Below are 22270 nucleotides of genomic sequence, written 5' to 3' on the forward strand. Positions count from 1 at the left end.
TCAATATTTGCAGGGCATATCATACCAACCAGACTGAGATCACAGCAAACAAAATGCAGTCTGGTGTTGTTTGGGCATTTGAACATTTGAAAACAACGCTCACAGCCCATATGTGCAATCAAACGGCTGTATAATTTGTCACTGTAAGCATTCCTGCTATTCATACTGGCCATTCGTACACAGTCTTCATTCTGAGCAAGTAATATATTCTGATATTGATCTGAAGCAGCTGTCAGCAGGATCATCAGTTTTTCTTAAGGACAGAATTCTCTCTTTGTGTTTCTTTGGACAGTGTTCACTTGTTGAGTTGCGGGGGGGCTGTAATACAAAGAGAGCATTTCAGACCAAAAAGACTGACTTTGGAAGATAAATGCCTGTGAACACAGCATCGACAGCAGAACAGAAAACACGTCTTCATATTTTGCATGGCAGTTCAGTGTCCAACACCGTCAGCAAGAGGTTCCCAGTTTGAGCGGCGCTGGCATGCATCCACAGCCGGACTGGAAACTCTTCCAGACAGTCATCGGAAGTTTGTTTATTGGCTCTATATCTGAGCCAAAGGGATAAGTTAGTAAGATGAGAAAGCAGATTTATGCCAAACAGATTTTTAACTTCATCGCTGTGTCAGTCTGTTTCACAGACATTCATTTTGGCAAGTGCAACATATTAAATTACAGCCATTAGTCCAAAGTACGAGAGGGAACACTCAGATGTTTTTTCAGGATTCTATTGAACTCAGCAGAGTATAGCCTTTGCTTCATAATGGCACATAATGTTGCCCACGGTGTGAAAATACAAAAATAAACTACCTGTGCTCATACTTGTCCTGCATCGGACTGTCAGCCTGCTCAGGAATCATTCAGAGGGTCTTCTGCTCTTTGCCAGTGCATGCTGGGACAGGCTCCAGCCCCTCAACACCCTGCAAAGGCTTACATTACAATTTATGAATACCATGCTGTTCAGGTTTCGTTCCATTCTATACAGCTCTACAAGTACAGCCAAGGGACGGAACTCAGCTGAGCAGCAAAACAGACCTCAGGTTCATGCTGAGGTGGAGATCTGAGTGCTAGTTTAAGGGCCAAAGGAGCAGATAGAAGACCTGAAAAGACCCAAGATCCACTGATGTGTGTTTAACTTGCTGCCCTGTTGACAAAGCATGATGGAGAATAACAGCACACGATTGGCTACGCAGCTGCACCATCTGCTGTGCAACACTGACACACACAGGTGGAAGGTTATGTTATGGTTCATGTGAGGACTTTGAGGTGATGCAAAATCTAAATGGATGGAGGACCGAACAGACAATGTCACATTAATGAAATTGTATTATTCAATCTGTTGTTTGTGCATCGCTGGTTCACATGTTGCTGCCAGGAATGATTAGCAGCGCCACAAACATGAGACACTCATTGACAAAAAAGAGAGAAGACTGACACACATGCAGTGTTTGTGCAACGGCTGACTGGCTTTTTGCTGTCATGCAGCTTCGTTCTAACAACAGCATGGCTGTCAGTTGGGTGCTCACATGGAACGGGCAGCGCTTCAGTCCAGCTCCTCCACAGATGCTTCCAGCACTTGCGAGAAACAGCTGACCTAGTTGACCAGCTAGCGGTGGTCAGAAGCATGGCCAGTAAGCAACAGTGTGACTCTGAAAGTGGACCAGGTCACATACAGGGCGTGGATTGAGGGGTTCATGCCAAAGATGATGGAGCTGCAGGGATGCATGTGCTTTTTTTTTTTTTTCATGTATCCTGACAGCAACCTTGGCCCTGCGTCTTCCAGCATGCACTTCACACTTTCCTCTTTGGGTTTGCTTCTCCAGTTTTGCTGCCCTTCATCTCAACCCGGCATGATGAGCTGATGCCAGGTTGGCTCCAGCTCCCTGCCTGACCCCGACCCCGAAAAGAGAGAAGCAGTCCTAACATGTATGCTAAGAATGAATGTACCGGAGAGTCTGGCCAGGTGAGAACAAAGCCAGTCAAACTCATCAATAAACCACTTACAAAGGCAGAGCCTGTTTTCATCGCACTGCTTATAGAGATCCTCCACTGATTTTACACGTCCAAGTCTGTTTACTGCTGTTGTCTGGGTGTTGGAGAGTACTACTGCATATGTTAAAAAAAAAGTTGTGTGAAGTCTTGTGTCTCCAGAGGGAGCTGCACAAAGATCAGATCTGCCTTTGTGTTTGAAAATGAAAACAATCTGGGGGTGTGGAGTTAGAAAGAAGCGACCTTACACGGCCTCTGCAGCCTGCTCCTCAGCTCCACTTGAGGCTACATTAGCTGCTACAAGCATAACATCCCAGAATTTCTGACTGAACTACTGGTCGAGTTTCACTGTGGGTAGAATGTGTGGAATAAAATAGGCAGCATCTCTGGTTCTGGAGGCAGATGTTGATATTAGATAACCAGCAGTTTCTCATGTGTAATGTGGGGCTATAATGTAATGGACTGAGGGGAGTCCATTACATTAGTACAGTCTAGACTAATCTTCATATTCGGCTGTTTCTGAGTTACCGACATGATCAGCGGAGAGAGGAAATTACAACACAGAGCACAGGGAGGCAAGTTCATGTTATGTTAGTTTAACAGTCCCACACTGGCAGCGTGTCGTGCCACGAGGGATGACACGTCTCCAAGCTTCTGGAAAAAGCTATTTGTGAGCGCATGTGACTCTTGGCGGCGTGGGCCGAAATGAACAAAGCATAAAAACTAAACAAACAAGAAAATGAAACGCACCTTTAATTTCACAAGAGAACCATTCAAATTTCCTGTCATTTTCTTTGAATGCATTTTCAGCCAGGTGGAATAAAACACATTTAGACAACGCGTAGACAGAAATAAGCATGTCTGAATATGCACATTAGACTGGGCACTCAGCACTCAGTCCATCTGTCCATCTGTCGTAGCACACGTTCAGCAGCCGCCGCTTCCTTTTCTAAAAACACATTAGCAGCAACAGGCAAATTTGGGACTGACCCTACCAGAAATAGCTGGATTCAGTATGACCGTGAAGCAAACAATGCAAATCTAGACAGCGATGAAGAGTTTCACCGCTCTTGGATGAAGCAGCCAAATGCATTTCTGTGACCCAACTGGATATATTGTATTTTATATATTGTATTTTCAAATCACACGACATGCTAAAATAAGCACAAACAGACTGTTCTGTGTTGTTCAGGCACTCAGCCAGTGAGGAGCTTTTTAATCTGATGTGCTCATGTTAACATGCTAAAAGGAGAAAATCAAAACAAAGTCATGATTATTGACCACTATTCACCAGGTGTGCTGACGATTCTGTTTCCAAACACACACAAGTGCTGTGTATTGGTGTTTGACAGAATGAGGCCATGTTACTTTCTCATTTTAGTGCATCTACGATGTGCGAATTGCACAATATTTTACTAACAAATGAATAAAATATGCTGTTCAAACCTCTTCGACTGGCTGCGTGAAAGTAGAGCATGTAATCAACATAAATCATCTTTTCTGAGGTTCAGCTCATTCTTCCACATGGAAATCATTCATCTTTTAAGCAACATCTTTTCTTCCGTTAATATTTTAAACACCTTCCACACACACCGTTATTCTAATATATTCAACAGTGGTGATGGTTTTGGCAACATGCATTAATCTGTGTGCAGTGTTTTTGTCCCATCAGTGTGTGAGCTGAGATGCATAGATCATTGTGAAACACAGGAAATAAGTTTAAAAAAAAAAAAAAAGAAGCACCAATATCACATAGCAATTCTTTAAAAACATGAAGAGACAACTGTGCGTGAATATCTGTCGGTGCTGCTCTGTGACCAAGACGCATCGCAGTCATCTCCCAAATGAGCATCTGCACGCCCAGGCCGCGTTCCCGTGTTCGTGTATTGCACATGCTCGCCAGTACCTTCGCCGTGTGGAAGATGTTCAGTAGATTTTTGTGCGTAGTGGAGTACCTTGTTTTGGTGAGTGACTTCCAGTCCACTAACTCATCAACACGTGGTTCAAAGGTCCACCTTTTAGACTCACTCTGAGTCCATTTTGAATTCTTTTTGTCCTCCTGCTCCACTGTTTTGTTGTCAGAGCTGTCTGAAATTGATGGAGAGGTGGTCATCAACCCCACGTCACCCTCAGTCTTAGAGTGCCCCCTTGTGGTCCAGCAAGTGAATGCCCTCAGCTAAAAGTGTCTGCTTTGTGGAAAACATCCAACCTGTATATTACTGTTAATGTGGCTGATCATTATTTTACCCTCCTTCCTTTCAGAAACGTATTGTCATTGGCTCTGCAAGGCAAACCATCCCTCTGCTCCTCTGCACCCGAGGGCAATTGATGTGGGGCCCTGAGGGTGAGTCCCTCACTGCCTTTTGCTGTCCAGGATGGCCCTCCAGTCGTCTGACCAAGACATGAGTCGTCTCTGGGAGGGGCTGGTGGACAGATGCTTGTTGTGGCAGGCGGTGAACAGGATGTGCTCCCAGGTTGGTTTGGGCTCCACGCCTGATGAGGAGGCACAAATATGATGTAACAACCACACACATTTCAGCTTTAGACTGGCCAGCAGGCCGTGCACACACTGTTATCAGGTGTCTTTAAAGGTGAAAATGAGGCGTTGCAGAAGACGTATACAAGTAATTCCGCCCACACCAACAGGATCCTCTTCCTTTCACCTTTGAACCACACGGCCATGCAGGTCAGTGCTGCTCACATTAAAGCTAATTACAGAAACATTTTGATTATGCTACATAGCTACATGTTTGTCAGTCAGGGATCGTTATAAACAGCATGTTTTTACAGTTTTTATGATCAGAGAACTTGCAATACTGTGCTTCCATTGGCTAAACCCACCCCCTGGAACCGCGACGGTCCAGTCACAGCTTAGCATCTGTGAGTAGGCATGGCAGGGTGTGTCAACTTTTGGATTTCTCCACATGCTGTAGCATTTACAAAACCAAAAACACATGGGGAAAAATTAAGAAGGGCTTTGTCTGTTTAAGATACAACAGTCAGGATTCTGCATTGTCATCAATATCAATACAATGAATACGATTCAACACAGAATGTCAATTTGTTATGTGAATCATTTACTAAATTAAAACATTAACCAGCGGCCACTTTTGTTCTTGTGTCGAGATCAACGCTGCACGTGCGCGCGCGCGCACACACACACACACACACACACACACACACACACACACACACACACACACACACACACACACACACACACACACACACACACACACACACACACACACACACACACACACACACACACACAGGTGGTGTGCAGCCCTCACCTAAAATGTCAGGCTTGTCGTCTATGAGGATGTCTCCGCTGATTAATGTCTTGTCTCTGGTCAGGATGACCTGCTCCAGAAAGTCATGGCCAAAATGCTTCTCCACCCAGGCATACTGGATGAACACGAACACACACACACACACACACACACACACACACACACACACACACACACACACACACACACACACACACACACACACACACACACACACACACACACACACACACACAAGCAGCAGATGAGATCTAATTAGAAAAAGGAAACAGTAATAATTTACAAAGGGGACAGAATAGATGTTGTTGATGGGCAGCGCGCTTACCTTCTCATAAGGGCAGTGTTTGTAATGCTTTATAGGACTGGTGCAAATAAAGACATCTGTGCTGTGGAGAGAGGAGTGGAAAGATCAAAAACACACAAACATTTCTAGATTCCAGCTGCTTAGACCCGGCAGACACATTGGCTCTTTATAACTGGAATGAACAATTATACTGGAGACAGAGGACCTTCCCTGGTAGGACAACAAAGAGGTTAAAAAAAACAAAAGGGACAAATATGAGATCGCACCATACGGCAGATAAGAAGACAGGCTGATTCATGTGCTGGCAGCAAAAGAAAGCCTTTCATTTCCACCAGCAGAGGAAATGTAAACACGCAGTTTGGTAAGTACAGCGGATATTTTTAGACGTAATTCCAGCGCGCTGTATGCTCCTGCCTGAAATGGCAATCACAGCCTCCTTCACGTTGATTCAGATTACACTACAGATGCCAGTTACAGGATGCTGTCCTCAAAGCACATACAGTGGAGTGCGTCAAAAGCACGTGGCTGGTTCTACAAGGCATCTCAGCCATAACTTGTGTGTGACAGATAGACGCTAACGCTGATAGTCAAGCGAGAGCTCTCGACTGTGTGTCTCAACATCAGAGCTCCCAAGTCTAAAAGTGCCTCATTATGTGTGTATAAACAACAAATATGATTACATGTTGGTGTTTTGATGCAGGTGTATTAAGGGAGGAACTTCATCTTAGAGCAGTGGTTCCCAACCTTTTTTCCTTGAAGCCCCCCTTGCCTGTGTCCAAGACAAGCCAGGCCCCCCCAGCCCCAACTCATACCTGCATACACGCACTAAAAGAATAAAGTGATTAATGACAAACTTTTATTTGGAAAAATAAAAGATCAGAGTAGGGCTGGGCGATAAGAACGATAGCGATATGTCTCGCGATAGACACGTCATCAATATCAATAAAAAATGCGCTCGATAAAACATTCGATAATTTTTTTTCTTCGTCGGAAGAAACCTGAAGTTGCGAAGCGAGGTTGGTTGCATGAACAAAGGCACTCGCTCTCAGGTAACTGAGCAACGTAGGGAGTAATTGCTAAACAGTGAGAGAGACACGCTAACACGCCAATCATGTAACGGTATCATGTTCGGTTGCGACATCGTTGTCTCGTGTTTGATGCTCCGTGAGGAGTGAGATGAGAAATAGAAAGTGAGCGCTGCAGCGAGCGAAGAAATCGTCTATAGAACAGGGAAAGTCGGATCGCCAGTATGGAGTTTTTTGGATTTTATAAGTCAGACCGTAGTCAGACCAATGTGGTCTGTGACTTATGCAAGACTGTCGTCCCCACCAAGACTGGTAATACCACAAACTTATTTAACCACCTTAGCCGCGCTCACTCTTTGGAGCGCAGCCGTATTCGCCAACATCCAACAACCGCAGCACCACCGCACAAGCAGCTGACCGCCATGCAGAGGTATCTGCTTCAGTGCCTGATGACAAATCATCTAAAAGGCACGAAGACGTAACAGAGGCAGCGGCATATCATATAGCTAAAGACATGCTTCACTGAGCACCGTGGAGAAGCCAGGTTACAAACATCTCTTACACGTACTTTTTTTTTTTTTCTTAAACACACTTGCAATAAAAAAAATGTATGTTTAGAGTAAGAAGAGTGACTGAAGTTGTTCATATGTCTAGGCTGGTTTTATAGTTCAGTCAAGTCTACCTCAGTTTCTGCTATGTTTCCAAAACACTGCACATATCTGAAACATTTTATTCAGCAGAGGGTGAATCAGCTTGTGAACTTTCTGCACTAAACCTGCAGAAAAAAAGTTCTCAGGTTTCTCTCTGTTTACATTTTTATACTTTTTTTTTTTAACATTTATTATTTGAGTGTTTTCCATGGTTGTGTTGACATTTCCTTTCCTTTCTGCCTTGATAGCTGAGGGGATTATAATCAGAGAAAGGTTCAATTTAAAATAAAAATGTTTAAATTGAATGTATTTTTCTCCTGATCCTTATTTTAAATAGGTCATAAAAAATATCAATAATTATCGATATCGACCGATATAAAACACTTATATCGCAAAAGAGTTTTCAGCCATATTGCCCAGCCCTAGGTCAGAGGTAATAAATAGCTTAATGAATTTAAATGTGGACCAAAAATATGTTCTAATTTGGACCATGCAGAGTTTTGATTATCCAATTGGGTGTGTTATTGGGATTTTATAAATTTAATGTGCACAAATAGAATTTTGGTAACCTCACAACCTCAGCGCAGACAAAATCGTGCGCACCCCAGGTTGGGAACCGCTGTCTTAGAGCATACATGGCACACAGCAGTGACCTGCTAATATCCAGTGTTTCACATATTTGCAATATTCATTAAACATCTGTGAATCTGTGAGCTTGTGTCTGACCTTGAAACAGCATTTGTTCCTCAGCGTTTCTGTGCAAAAACCACCTTATTAAAATCTCACCAGGTTGCTGGATGCACACTGCCTCTTCTTTTCCACCCATTACTTTTGCGATCTGTGCATTTTAAAGCACAGGATCAACTTATGGTGTTCATGTCCTCATGAGCTCTCTGACAGTCTGCTACGTTTTCTGCTCCCTGCCCGCCGATCAGCAGCAGCCCATTCACTTTATATATCTGATGTGTATGGCTGCAACAAATGATTGTCATTATTGAGTCACCTGCTGATTATTTTCTCAATTAAAGTGACTGTTTTGTGTATGAAATGTCAAAAAAATGTGAGATGTGCTGATCACAATTTCGCAGAACTTAATGCGACGTCTTCAAACTGCGTCTTGGTTGAAAAATGAGCAAAATGATTAATCAGCCAGCATTTAATATTCTTTCAATCAACCAATCGATTAATCCACTAATTGCTGCAGCTCTATAAATCAGTGAATTCAATTCAATTCAATTCAATTCAATTCAATTCAATTCAATTCAATTCAATTCAATTCAATACTGCATCTTCGAGACCTACTTATCCATCTCGGCCATCTCTTTAACAGCCTCCACTCCTCCGGGCAGCGGTTCCAGCTCCATGAAGAAATCCTTGGACTCCCAGATACTGATGGCTTTTTCCTGGAGAAAATAAAACAAAATCCGAACACACACACACACACACACACACACACACACACACACACACACACACACACACACACACACACACACACACACACACAGAGCTTGCTATCAGTGGACATTGATAAGATGTATGCATGTGTGTGTATGTGTACCCATGTGAAGGGTCCAAAAGGCAACTTTTTCAAGGTCAGCTAGACACTAGGTTGTCCTAAGGCATAAAAAAACTGCACTGTACTGATTTTTGCATTGTCATAAAAACAGATGGCTTGGCTTGAACATGCCATTGCAGTGTGAGGGATCAGAATATAGGCTAGATCTATGCCTCAGCTGCTTGTGTAATATCAGCAGACATGCACACATCAGTAACATACCAGTCTACAATGCGCTCTATTAAAATAAAAGCCTTCAATCGTCTGTTTTAATGGAGTATTCTGCCTTATCGCCACTCCAAAGACTCTGAGGAAATAAGTTCTTCCACAGAAAATAAACTGTAAATATTAGCGTGACATTTACACACTTGACTATGAAAGTAAACTTTGTGGGTCTTAACATGCTGTAAATAAAAGAGCCTCTGTAGGGCTATCTTTAACTGCAGGCCTGTGACTAACTGAAGAACACATGATGACAAATCATCATCAGGATGAAGCTGCAAAAACCAGTCAGTCCAGAACAGACCTGACAAGATGCTGAAAAAGGACAAAGGAAGGGGGTGGTCACAATATGCCTTCCATAGAAATCAATTGAACTGTAATGTTAGTCAACTGGAGCTTTTGTCCTTCAATCTGTCCTTTAGAAATGGACTGATATTTGTCAGGAGTGCTACCAGAGCTGAAGTCTGACTACCCATAACCTTAACACAAGATTGTAACAATGAGAAATGTGCTTTTATCAGTACAAAAGACACTTCTTGTGAAGGGGTGCCAATACTTTTGACCATGCAGTTTTCATTTCCTGCAGCATTTTGTGTTGAATTTGGGGAAACTGATTGTTGTTTTAGTCGTGTTTAGTTGTTGAAATGATCCTGGTTTGATTACTTTATCAAAAAACCTCCAAAAGTGTGCAACTTTTGCTAGAAAACCAACACTTTCAGACGGGGGCCAATACTTTTGTCCATGACTGTACATATACATACTGTATGTGTATATATATACATATATATATATATATATATATATATATATACCAATGAAAAAATAAACATGCTTACTTGTTTACTGGTTTGGTTTGGCAGTAGTTTATTTACTGTATCTGTTTAGAAGATGTGGTCATTATGATCGGTCTCCTCTGCACTTCAATTGTTTCATACATTGAATGAGATTCATGCACAAAACATGAGACTGTAGTTGAACTGGACAGCACTGTGCCAGTGCATGCACGGGACATTTTGAGGGGTGCACATAGGCATTGCTTTACTTCAGTGAGCCACAGGCAAAACAAGGCTGTCACCTGTTGATTAACATGCAGCCCATTTCATGATATTTCTGTCTGAGGGAGCAGCAGCACTTCCTGTTCGGTCATATCAAACTTCCTACTTCTCATTCTGACAGTCTCTAAATTATATAACTGCATTCTACACAATTAAATTCTGCTAAAATTTAAAATATTTTGCTGCAAATTTAAACATTTTTGTACAGAATCATGTCACTTACACACAGGTCACTCCTCAGCCGCCCGTACTGCGACGACACCCAAAAGCCCCTCCTGTCATCCAGGGTGATGTAGGGCTCGTCCGAGTACCTGCTCCGGTACTTCTTCAGGAACCCGCCCTCGAAGTCCGCCAGGACCCCGTCCATGTCAACCAGAACCCGCAGTCTCTTACCCGAGGCAGAAGAGGACGACGACATGTTTACAGAAATCCTCTTAAACGGATCACGGAGCAAAGTTGTCCCTCTTCCGAGTAGGCGTGTTGTGCCGGACAGCAGCCTCATAGTTGACTCTTGACTGGTTGACTGATGCAGGGGCTGTCACCGCCGCTAACCCTCTTCAAACGACGACTGGAAACAGTGGATAAAGTCCACATGGGAGTGGGAAGTTTCTAAAATACTGTGGCCCTTAAACCGTGTCGTTTCAGCACTTAGCGCTGAATGTGTTATTAGTCTTTTCGTGAAGTTCTGTTTCACTGTTAGCCGAACTTTATCATTCGGGACATCCCTCTGCTCCGACAGCTGCAGCTGAGCTAACGGTCGGTAGCCAACTTTAGCTGACAGGCTAGCCGCACAGCAGCGCACAGGTCAAATGTGACGTGCCTTTGACCACAGTGTACTGGCGGCTGTTTTGTCTGTGTGTTTGACCAACAGCCTTTCTCAGACCCCCAGAATCTGTAACAGTGGCTGCTGGAGCAACCTGAACTACCAAGTAGTCCAAATTTGACACCGCAGCAGTGAGGGGAGAAACGCTGGACAGCGAGAACAAACTGTGCTACAACCCTGCTCCCAGGAAAGATGTGTAAGGTTAGCGAGATGGCTCACTCCTTCGTTGTTGTCAACGTATGAGAGCGATGCACAGACATAATTAGCAGTTTTACAACATTGTCCATTGGAAAAACATTGTAGTACCATTTTTATTTATATTACAAATGTATTATAATTGTTATTGTTATTATTATATGGCAAATGTGGATGATTATGCATTTGAGGCATAATACTTTTTAAAATGATTCTGAATGGATAAAGTAATATTTCTGCATTTCAACTGAAATGTAACATTCTGCTTTTAACAGTGAATCTTTCAGGGATCTATCAGCTGTACATAAATTGTGTTATTTGAAAATGGTCCAAAATAAATATTATCTGTATTTGAGTGTGTGTGTGTGTGTGTGTGTGTGTGTGTGTGTACAATTTTGTCATCTTCAATGATTGCAAATCATATTTAGACATTTCCATTTACCACAAATCAAAACTACAATATAGTACACTACAATGTTGGGAGCAAGATGAAGCGGTACAGTAATGAATTAAAAATATAAAGTATTATCAGAGATAACAGAATTTAAATCAAGTGTATGAGGGTGATAAACCAATGCATAATAGACGTGTATATTGAAGGAAAAGGCATTGAGTGACACCATTAAACAGTATCATTTTGTTAAAGTTGTCTCAAAAATACACAGTCTTATCAGCCACTATTGAATTACGAGAAAATAAAGTAACTCTGAAACTATAAGGACAGCACAGTGGCTTGGAATTGACATTGTTGAATAAGGTGTGTGCTCCTCCGAAGAGCAAGTTCCCTATGACACGATAAGAGGTTTTGAGAATGAATGGGTGGATGCCAAAAGTGAAATTTACACAGTTCCTCAGTTTGCCAACATAGAAATTGAATGCTAGGTGTGTTTTGTCTTAAAAAACAAAACAAAAAACTCATAGATAAGATCATTTTCAACAGCTGTATTTCTTTTCCGAGGACAAGACACGTTGGTGAGCAGTAGATGCTTCAAACTCAGTTAGACATGAGCTCTTACATCTTTTAACATCTTTGTTGAATGCCCGGTAAATTTACGTCACTTCCTGTATTTTTTTCCCTTAAAGGGAGAACTGGCACTGCAGTCTGAAATAGACATTTGTGGTCCCTTTACACACAACACACGCACAATAAGTTACAATTTCCTAATAAAAATACTAATGAGGAAATTATGACAATTATATTACAAATTCTTTCAGCTAATCGTGTGTCTGGCCCTTTAACAATCCAATGGTCGAATCGTAAACTCGTTGCAGTCTGTTCTGTTCTTATAATCTCGCGATATCTTCACCCCAGTGGCGGCTGTGTGGCCCCCTGTCTCAGTCCGGACGGAGTTGTTTCTGACGTTTGAATGAAAAACAGTGCAAATTACCTCCACTCTGGACCCAGGAAATAATGGCTTCAGCCTTGGAGCAGTTTGTGAACAATGTGCGGCAGCTCTCCGCTCAAGGTAGGGTTGCTAAACTCATTCGAGTGGGAAGTATTAGCTAGTTAGCTAGCATATGCTATCCAGTGCCTTGCCGATAGCTAAGCAGCCAAACTGGTCAGAGCCCTCTTTTTGCTTTATCATGTAAACACACCGCAAAAATGACTTTCTTTGGCTGCGAGAGTTCTGTAAAGTATCACCACAAGATGCGTTAGTACACAGGGCCGCCAAGGATAACCGCGAACAAGTTGGCTTACCAAAGAAAATGTCTAAATCATACTTTTTGTTTTTGATCTAGAAAATTATATCTGGGGATTGCCTGCCGGTAGTCCCGCCCTAGCCCCACATGATTGGTTGGCGGTCTGAATTCACGAATATTATTGGTTCAAAGTCGTCTGTCAATCCCACTTGCATTACCTCTGTTACAAGGCCTTGACAGGACACTTGACCGGCCGCTTTACGTGGAAATTCTCAGCCATTGCTCGATGATTATAAACAGTTTTTGAAGTAATTTCGCTTTCGGCATTTATAAAGAATAGCCTCTTGGCAGTCATAGCCGATTCAATGAAATGTAATTATAAATTTGACCACTTAAACAATGAAGAAAATGCCTCAACATACTTGGAAAAAAGTACTGTCCTTTTCTCCTCTGTAGATTTTACTGATTTAACCTCACCATTTCCAATGATTGTGACAGGGGGAATGCTACAATAACATTTTCAGTTTGATAACCAGTGCATTTAACATCTTTGCGTGTGCATGTGTCCCTCTTGTGTGCCACAGCATGTAACAAGAAATTTGAAAGTTGAAATTTGATGACATTAAATGCTTGTGTAAAATTCTGATTTAATTATGAAGCAATGGGCCCGCCTGAAAGCAGGGAGTTCCAAAGATCCAAAGGGCATGCGCGAAGGTTCAAAGTGGTTTACTTTTTCCCTGTTGTCTTGCCCTCCAACCCCTCCAGGCCAGATGACTCAGCTGTGTGAGTTGATCAACAAGAGTGGGGAGCTGCTGGCCAAAAATCTGTCCCACCTGGACACGGTGCTGGGGGCCTTGGACATCCAGGAGCACTCCCTGGGCGTGCTGGCTGTGCTGTAAGTAGCCTGCATCCTAATTCTTTCCAGGTTTGCCGCCTTCAGTGTAGTTAGCAACAGCCAAGAACTCTCCCTCAGTCTCATTGACGTCAGCTGCTGTTTTTTGACTTGTTTGTGAGCAGTTCTGTCCACTCTTGTGTTCCTCTACACTCCTGCTTTTGTTGTGCTACCACCTTCCTGTCTGTCTCTTCTGAACTGGGCCAGGAGATTCTGCTACTGTTGAGTCTGCTGAATGTCACATTGTACTTTTTGTGATGAATAGGGTAAAGGTGGTGGTGCCTTTTGAGAAAGGAGAGAATGGTGCACTGCACGCAGCTTTGCTGCCAGCTCAGTTTTAGGCGAAAGATGTGAGCTGCCAAGTTGGAAATAATAATAATAAGTTGGAAATAATAATAATAATATATTCTGCTTCTCTGTCAAGTATTTTTTTATTTATTATAGGCTGCCTGTTGCATGTAGCATAGCAAATGTGATGTAGTCACAAAACAGCCAGAAGCTACCTGTTTTGTGTACAGGTAATAATGCAGACATGAACTAATCGAACTACTGTCTCACAACTAGGACACTGTGTAAAACATATACAAAACAGAGTGTGATAATTTGCTAATCCTTTTTGACATATAATCCATTGAAAAGAGTACAAAGACAATATATTAAATGTATGACCTCATCATCTTCATTGATTTTTATAAATATGTGTTTATTCTGAATTTGATGTTTCAAAGTTGGGACAGGAGCATCTAAAGACTGGGAAAGTTGTGGAATGTTTCAAAAACACCTGTTTGGAATATTTCACAGGTAAACAGGTTCACTGGTAACAGGTGATAGTATCATCATTGGGTATGAAAGGATGTAAGGATGAAGCGAAGTTCACCACTTTGGGAACACGATTGTATGTATGAAGGATATTGCTACATGGGCTCAGGGACACTTAGTTGAGCCGTTTTCACAGTTTGTTTGCAAATGATTACATCCTGTTTTTATTTACATTTTACACAGCGTCCCTAGGGGTTGGGGTTGTAGCAAAGAAAGGTTTTTTTTTGTTTTTTTTTTATTCTTGTAATGTAGTGAATCAAGAAATACCCATACTGCACTGAATATTCAAGAGTTATGAAAATGAGGTTGAGTTTGATTGCACATTATTATAAAACTCACAAGTGGGAAAACACAAAACTAAAGTAGTTTTTGTACTATAAGAAAACACTAAATGTGGTGAATTCACTTCTGCCTCATAAGTCAGACAGTGTTATTTGGATGTCATTTGGCTTGTGCAGTTTTTCATGTGGGAACACGACACATTCCTCTGCATGGAAATGACCTAAAATCTTTTTGCTAATCTCCTCTTTTGTTCCAGATTTGTGAAGTTCTCCATGCCAAACATCCCTGACTTTGAGACGCTCTTTTCCCAAGTCCAGCTCTTCATCAGTACCTGCAATGGGGAGCACATTAGATATGCAACAGACACTTGTAAGTCCACACTAACCAAACCTCTCACTCCTAGATGTTTACGAAGCATATTTGTGTCCTGCTGGTTGTTCACAGGTTTCCTTATTGAAAAAGAGCAGATTTGTACACTGCTCAGTGTCCTGTTGCTCATTGTGTTGAGGGCATGTACTCTGCTAAAATATGCACTGTTGTAAGCTATGCTAACCTACAACAGCTAAACTATGCTGCATATTATCTAACTTACACCCAGTCTTTCTTACTAAGTTTTGGCCATGTCAGATACCTGATTTTTAGTGTCTATTTACAAGCTCTGAAATTTTTTTTTTTTTAGTGTCAAAGCAAAGCAAGAGCAAGAAAAAGCACACAAAGTGTTACCATAGTATGGCATCTGTAAAATAGATTGTGTTGGTCAGCTATATTGATGTAGTTTAGCCTATTAGTAAGGTTTAGCAGTATCTGTGATTGTAAATTGCCTTCCGTTTCTGCAAATAACGTTGGAACATGAAGCAAAATGGCAACTTTGTATGTTTTGTATACGTATTCCTGGTCAATGATGTCTAAGATATATCCTGCACAAGCATGTAAGCAGTGCTTCACGCTTAACTGACCACTGAAAGAGTCAATCATCAATTTTCAAACACATTCCTTCCCTTCTGTTTCCTCTCACAGTTGCTGGTCTCTGCCACCAGTTGACAAATGCCCTTGTAGAGCGGAAACAGGTAAGACTCTTGGTTCAGACCTTAGGTGGGAGTGAAATGGCACACTATACATCATCACTGAGCTTTAAGTCAAAATTGAATCTTTTTTTAAACTCTTAATGAATCAGTGGCCTTTATAGATGTTTGATGTTCAAGTCTTTTTTTAAAAACACTGATGTAGTGTATAAAGCATAAAAACATAATGATGGATGATAATCCCAAACAAAAAACTGTGGCCTTCCCTTTATTGATTGTACAATTTATAATGCTTATTATACTTGTTTGTTTTCATTCATGGCTCACAGCAGCAGTAGTCTGGTTGCTAGTGAAGACTGAATAGTTTAAATATCAGATGAGAATACATAATGGAAATGAGCTTTATTGCTGTTTGTTTCGCTCTTTGCCCTTCATTCAGTCTTTGCTTTGCAAGACATACACCTCCAGCTTCCATCAAACATTACCTGTACAGTTGATTATTGCGTGAATAGTGTGCAGTCATTTACAGAGTGCTGTTTTACTGATGTCAGCTACCAGCTTCAAAAGCAATAAGGCCATAATCTTTATAACCCATAAGACTGATTTCATTTATAGTATGTATGTGCTGACATATGCATGTGTTGACATACACAAGTATCCTTGCAGTCACATTCAAATTCTGCAGCATTTGACAAAGTGCAAGCTACCATGCTACATCAGCTCCTCTAAACTTTAGCAGTAGGGTCACATGACTCTTGTCTATGTTGTCTGATAGAGATAACAGACAAAACATAAGCGCTTAAGTATCTTGTGAGTTGGTCAAACTGTTTTTAATGTCGTAAGAATGAGTCATCCTATCGCTTGTACTTCACTGAGTTTCAGCATCGAAGAGTAGCATGTTTTCCTTCTTCCTTCTTGATCTAAATATTTTAAAGCATTTTTAAGTGATGTACGGGCCTGGACCGTTTCCACTGTGTTTGGATGTCTCAGCAAAGCTGCAGCTGAGTAACAGAACATTTTTTTCCCTTCCCTGACAGCCATTGAGGGGTGTTGTCGTCCTAAAACAGGCAATAGACAAAATGCAGATGAACACAAACCAACTTACCTCAGTTCATGCAGACCTGTGTCAGGTGAGTCACTGGCCCTGGTGCATCATCACCACAGCTGTAATCCTAAATAATCTCATGATTTCACTTGCATGTCTAATTTTGCTCGATTTAGCTGTATTATTTGTAATCATCCTCAAAGTTAGCCCAGGATATTAGTTGCGTTCTCCTCCTTCACCTAAATGCATACTTGTTGAATATGCCGTTTAAAGGGTTGTGTTAAATAATTCAGACGTGGGCTTAGTCCCAGCACAGCTTCGTTCCAGTGTGACTGTCCAGTGAAACCCTCCTGTTCATACTCACTGCATAGTGTACCTGTCTTCTTGCAGCTGTGCTTGTTAGCAAAGTGCTTCAAGCCCGCCCTGCCCTTCTTGGAGTTGGACATGATGGACATCTGTAAGGAGAACGGAGCTTACGACGCAAAGCACTTTTTATGTTACTACTACTATGGTGGCATGATCTACACGGGCCTCAAAAACTTCGAAAGAGCACTGTATTTTTATGAACAGGTATGTTCCTGAGCTTCATGGGCACTCAAATAAGTGTACTGATATGTATACATGTAATGGGATAGCATACTGTCTTTGAAAGGTACAATAAATGTCACTTCACCTCTGTTATATATGCAGATGACCATGTATTTGTCATGTTCTCTTGTCAGGCAATAACCACTCCAGCCATGGCAGTGAGCCACATCATGTTGGAAGCCTATAAGAAATACATCCTGGTGTCACTCATTCTCCACGGCAAAGTGCAGCCGCTGCCCAAATACACCTCACAGATAGTAGGGAGGTTCATCAAGGTAAGGACAAGTAACATGGACAAAATGAATCGTATTACGGCTGTGCTCCTTTGGTACAGCCATTTCATTTACATGTACAGACATTTAAGCATTTAAGTCACCCGATTTTCAGCTGATGCAAGTAAGCTCATTAGAACTCTGTTAGACCTGTCATGTTCAGTTTTTGCATCAGACATATGTTGATTCAATTCTATGGTGATTTTAGAGGATCTATTTTGTGGTGCTGTTGAATTGTTTGAATGTGTGTACTGACAGGTGTTTCTCTGTGTTATTTTGTCCACCCACGATTTTGTCTATCAATGAGGGTACATTCCCTGTGTAATGCAGTTATGGTTCACAGCACCATAACTGCAGCATCCAAAAATGATCATACAGTTGAATCACCACCTCTGTAAAACTGGTTGAACATAAACTGAACATATTAACCTTCATGAGGGGAGGATTAGGAGCATTCAGTCCTATATAATGGGTCCACCTCCAAGGCCATATATTAGAAGTCAGTTCCTGCTCCGTTGCAGCAAGCTGTGCTATTTTTCACACTGAAGTCTTTATTTATACAGGAAAAATTCACTGAAGGTTTCCATAAGTACCTTGTTTCCACGGTTAAATAATGCAGAATGAAATGTACCAGGATTGCAACAGTATGTAGCAGTACAGTAATGCAGATGTTGATAGAGTTTTTGACTGTTAAGCCATTTGAAAAAAATAATCTAATTAACAACACGATTTGCTATTAATTAATCTAAATGACTTGCTTCTATAATCTGCCACAGGTAGTCTTACTCTGTCTGCCTCTGACCTCCGAGCTTGCTGCTAAATTGTTTAGCATTGAGATGCTATTTCAGAAGTACTCCAGTGTTAAGAGTTGTGTGTGTGTGTGTGTGTGTGTGTGTGTGTGTGTGTGTGTGTGTGTGTGTGTGTGTGTGTGTGTGTGTGTGTGTGTGTGTGTGTGTGTGTGTGTGTGTGTGTTATTACTACTTGTACTGAACATAATTCAGTGACATATGGGTTCAAGGGGCATCATGCAGTGCGATTAATCTGTGTTATTTTTTTCTAATTAATCGAAATAGACGATACAATATTTTGCCCTAGTTAATATATTAACATACAAAACTCCATCTATGAGGATGTATACAAGGATTAGTGCTACTGTCCTGCCAGATAGTGTAACTTTATAACATAATGTTGACATGACAATCTAGACCCAGTCAACAACAAGGTCGTGCCATCATGCTGTTTATCTGGCTTTCATGTAATGAAATAGGGCAGGAGTTATGTTTGTTTCCGGAATCCATTAATGTAGTTATGTAGTTAATCAGTCATTGTTGTCGCAGAGTCCAAAGTACTTCGTTAACTAGCTGGAAACAATCCTGAATGGCAGTTCCTAACTTCTCCAGTTTGCACTTAGCAGCAGAGCTATAGCTCATCAAATGAAATCACAAGAGAAATGAATAACTGCAGAAAATGAGGAAACCTCATCGCTTAGCCATTGCTTGCAGTGTGAACACATTGTAAAAACCAGTGAAGATCTACTCATCCAATTGATATTAATCTCTGTTGCTTCTCTTCTTTTTTTTCTCTTGCTGCGGCCCACAGCCCCTGAGCAACGCATACCACGAGTTAGCTCAGGTTTACACCACCAACAACCCGGCCGAGCTGCGCAGCGTGGTCAACAAACACAGTGAAACCTTCACACGAGACAACAACACAGGCCTGGTCAAACAGTGCCTCTCCTCCCTCTACAAGAAGAACATCCAGAGGTTAACAAAGGTGGGGTTCTGTATTAATGTCAAACACAGTGAAAATATGAGTGATATTTCTCCAACCGTGTACTGTCTAACTAGTGTTTAGACTTGGGTTAAAGATAAGTTCAGCTTATGGAATTCATACAGTTCATGGAAAGACCTTGGCTATGTATAATTAAGCAAAACAGTGTCTTAGCTGCAATGTGTCTCTGTCCTCCTCCACGACAGCTGTGCTGCATGTCATTAGAAGTGACAATAATCAATATGACAGGAAACATCCAGAAACATGGCTGAGTGGAGACCAATACAGGCGACTGATAGCCAGCTGTTACTCGTGCTTGGAAAACTGAGCAAAGCCGAAATGAAACAAGAGCCTGCTGTCTTCAGCTGCAGCTGGGCGACATGTCACTTTAATGTCTACATTGTGAAATTAGAGGAGATGTATTGTAGTGCTTTGGCGATCGTAACATGATTTAGCTTTGATTTGTTCTTGTTTTTTTCTGGCTCGTAGAGGCTTTGCAGCATTTAGCTGTAATATTATGAGCCATTTTGACTGCTCTGACTGAATAATAATGCCTCAACATGTTTGGTCATCATATTCACATTAAATGTTAAAATATTCCTTCCTAAAATAGATAGATATAGCCATATATCAGTATACACTGACTCTATACTGCTTACACTCATGGATTGAGCAAATCTTTTGGTCACATGAGATTCTGTTTTATCTGCCTTCCGCAGACCTTCCTGACGCTGTCTTTGCAAGACATGGCAAGTCGAGTGCAATTGTCAGGCCCGCAAGAAGCAGAGAAATACGTCTTACACATGGTGAGTCGTTCCTGAAAGGCTAAAGCATTGACAAGCTAGTCCAACACACACACAACACGAGTAGCTGTACGATATATAGGACTGTATCTGCTTTCCTTGAGACTTGTTACATTGGCCATTTATAGCCTCGCCTACAGCCTTAAGTTGAGATTGTTTTGGCCAGATCCACTCTGAATTATCTGTTTCATTTTCATCATACTCCTCCTGGTGCTTCTGTGCAGATTGAAGATGGTGAGATCTACGCTAGCATTAACCAAAAGGATGGCATGGTCTGCTTCCACGACAACCCCGAGAAATACAACAACCCAGCAATGCTCCACAAAATTGATCAAGAGGTGAGGATGCCCAGCTCTTGCTTTACAGAGTCATAATGTCATGTATGAATCCTGAGTGCAGGGTTGGTGGTTCACAATGTTTAAGGTGGAGCTGTATTGTTTTTCTCCTTTTCAGATGTTGAAATGTATAGAGCTGGATGAGAAACTAAAGTCTATGGATCAAGAAATCACAGTAAACCCACAATTTGTGCAGAAGGTGAGACATTTAACAGGATTTATTTCTGTTATTTGGATGATTTTGCATGTGCATGGGTGTGCTTCCAGATGTTTACATGTGAATGTACCTTGCTTCTCAGTGCCCGATGAACTTTATTTTATTAATTCAGATGCTTTATATATGGTAGAATGAAATGTAAAAAAAAAAAAAAAGAATAAATGATCTAAAGAATATTAACAGTACAGTACAACAGAAGTATGGGTAGCTAGTGTTGGAATTGCTAAAAAAAACCAAAAAAAACAGCCACAGTTGTACAAACGTGCTTATTGGTGTGTAGGTGTTATAAAAGCATTGCCACTGCACATAGATAATAATCAAAGCTGGAAGAAGTCAATTGTTGTGTCTTTTGGGGGGTTTGTTCCAATAGAAAGTTTATTGAGTGGGTCATTTCTCTGAGTAAACCTGAAAATGGCCCTTGGTTAGCTTCAAGAGATAGCAAAATTATAAACCATCGTCAATGGAATTGCAGTCTGAACCGGTTTTTCAACAATTTTTTTTAGGTCTATTATCTAACAGGTAACTTTCTCAACATGTGACACTTTTTTCAGAGTATGGGATCGCAGGAGGACGATGTTGGTAGCAAAACGTCAAGTTACTCCTGAGGGGCCTTGGACGGGGAGAGAACGCTGCAGCCGCCCAACACGTTCTTCCCAGGATGAGTTGGATTTTTTTAAAAGAGGAAAACAAACAAACATTCTATTGCATAAGGACATTGGTCAAGGAAAATCTAATTGTGTGGAATGATGATAAATTTGGTTATTCTTTCTTCACAGTGTCTTAAGGATAACAAAAGATCCTTACAGAAAAGGAAAAAAGATTACAGTTTTGTCAGTGTTTTATTTATCAATGTTCAGGTTGGAGCGCCACTGCTACATTAACAGAAACCACAATAATAAAAACTGGACTTATTTGTTCCAAACATATGTGTGAATAATCTCACTGTTTGTTTTGGTTCTGCTGCATGATGGCCGTTTCAAGAGGGCATTACATATGAGAAACATCTATGGCTGACGAGGAATAAATCTGATATATTCTACATTTGTAAAGACTGCAATGATCGTTTACCCTCTCACTCCCTTTGGTTAGAATGTAGATATCATCAATAGGAAACCTGTATAAATCTGTATCTGGACATGCCCTTGACCAAACTCGGCACAATGGAGAATCTGGTGCACTGTTTTGTTTTTTTGTTTTTGTCCCCCCCTTTTTTTTTGTTGTTTTTTTTTAGGCCGGATCCACTAGAGGTCGCTAGAGCACTGTACAGAAAAACCGTTCTGACAGCTTGTTATTACAGGAGGTGAAGTCAACAGATGAAACCAAACTGTCATGTCATTTGGGAGCCTGAGCTTTGCGATTGTGGATCTGTTAATAATAAATTGTTTAAGAATATAGTTCTGGGTTTCATGCCTTTGTGAAAGGAAGAGCAGTCCGTGTGCTGTGAGGTGAATTTGAATCTCCATCCACTCCT

The 22270-nt window shown here is 41.3% G+C and overlaps 2 protein-coding genes across 2 annotated transcripts; one reads left to right on the forward strand and one right to left on the reverse strand.

The window, feature by feature from the left end:
- Positions 1-2723: 2723 nt before the first annotated feature.
- Positions 2724-11116, reverse strand: LOC139349645 (5'(3')-deoxyribonucleotidase, mitochondrial-like). The gene is made up of 5 exons (XM_070990586.1): positions 10319-11116; positions 8563-8663; positions 5607-5667; positions 5282-5396; positions 2724-4481 (listed from the first exon to the last, which is right to left on the reverse strand). The coding sequence occupies exons 1-5, from the start codon at positions 10595-10597 to the stop codon at positions 4342-4344; spliced, it is 696 nt and encodes a 231-aa protein (XP_070846687.1). The 5' UTR covers positions 10598-11116; the 3' UTR covers positions 2724-4341.
- Positions 11117-12400: 1284 nt separating this feature from the next.
- cops3 (COP9 signalosome subunit 3) lies at positions 12401-22192 on the forward strand. Its single transcript, XM_070991030.1, has 12 exons — positions 12401-12579; positions 13520-13649; positions 15004-15116; positions 15765-15814; positions 16807-16899; positions 17205-17384; positions 17537-17677; positions 19274-19447; positions 20164-20250; positions 20472-20585; positions 20701-20781; positions 21351-22192. The coding sequence occupies exons 1-12, from the start codon at positions 12525-12527 to the stop codon at positions 21402-21404; spliced, it is 1272 nt and encodes a 423-aa protein (XP_070847131.1). The 5' UTR covers positions 12401-12524; the 3' UTR covers positions 21405-22192.
- Positions 22193-22270: the final 78 nt, after the last annotated feature.

This window comes from Chaetodon trifascialis, chromosome 21 (assembly GCF_039877785.1).
Source record: "Chaetodon trifascialis isolate fChaTrf1 chromosome 21, fChaTrf1.hap1, whole genome shotgun sequence".
Taxonomy (NCBI): Eukaryota; Metazoa; Chordata; class Actinopteri; order Chaetodontiformes; family Chaetodontidae; genus Chaetodon; species Chaetodon trifascialis.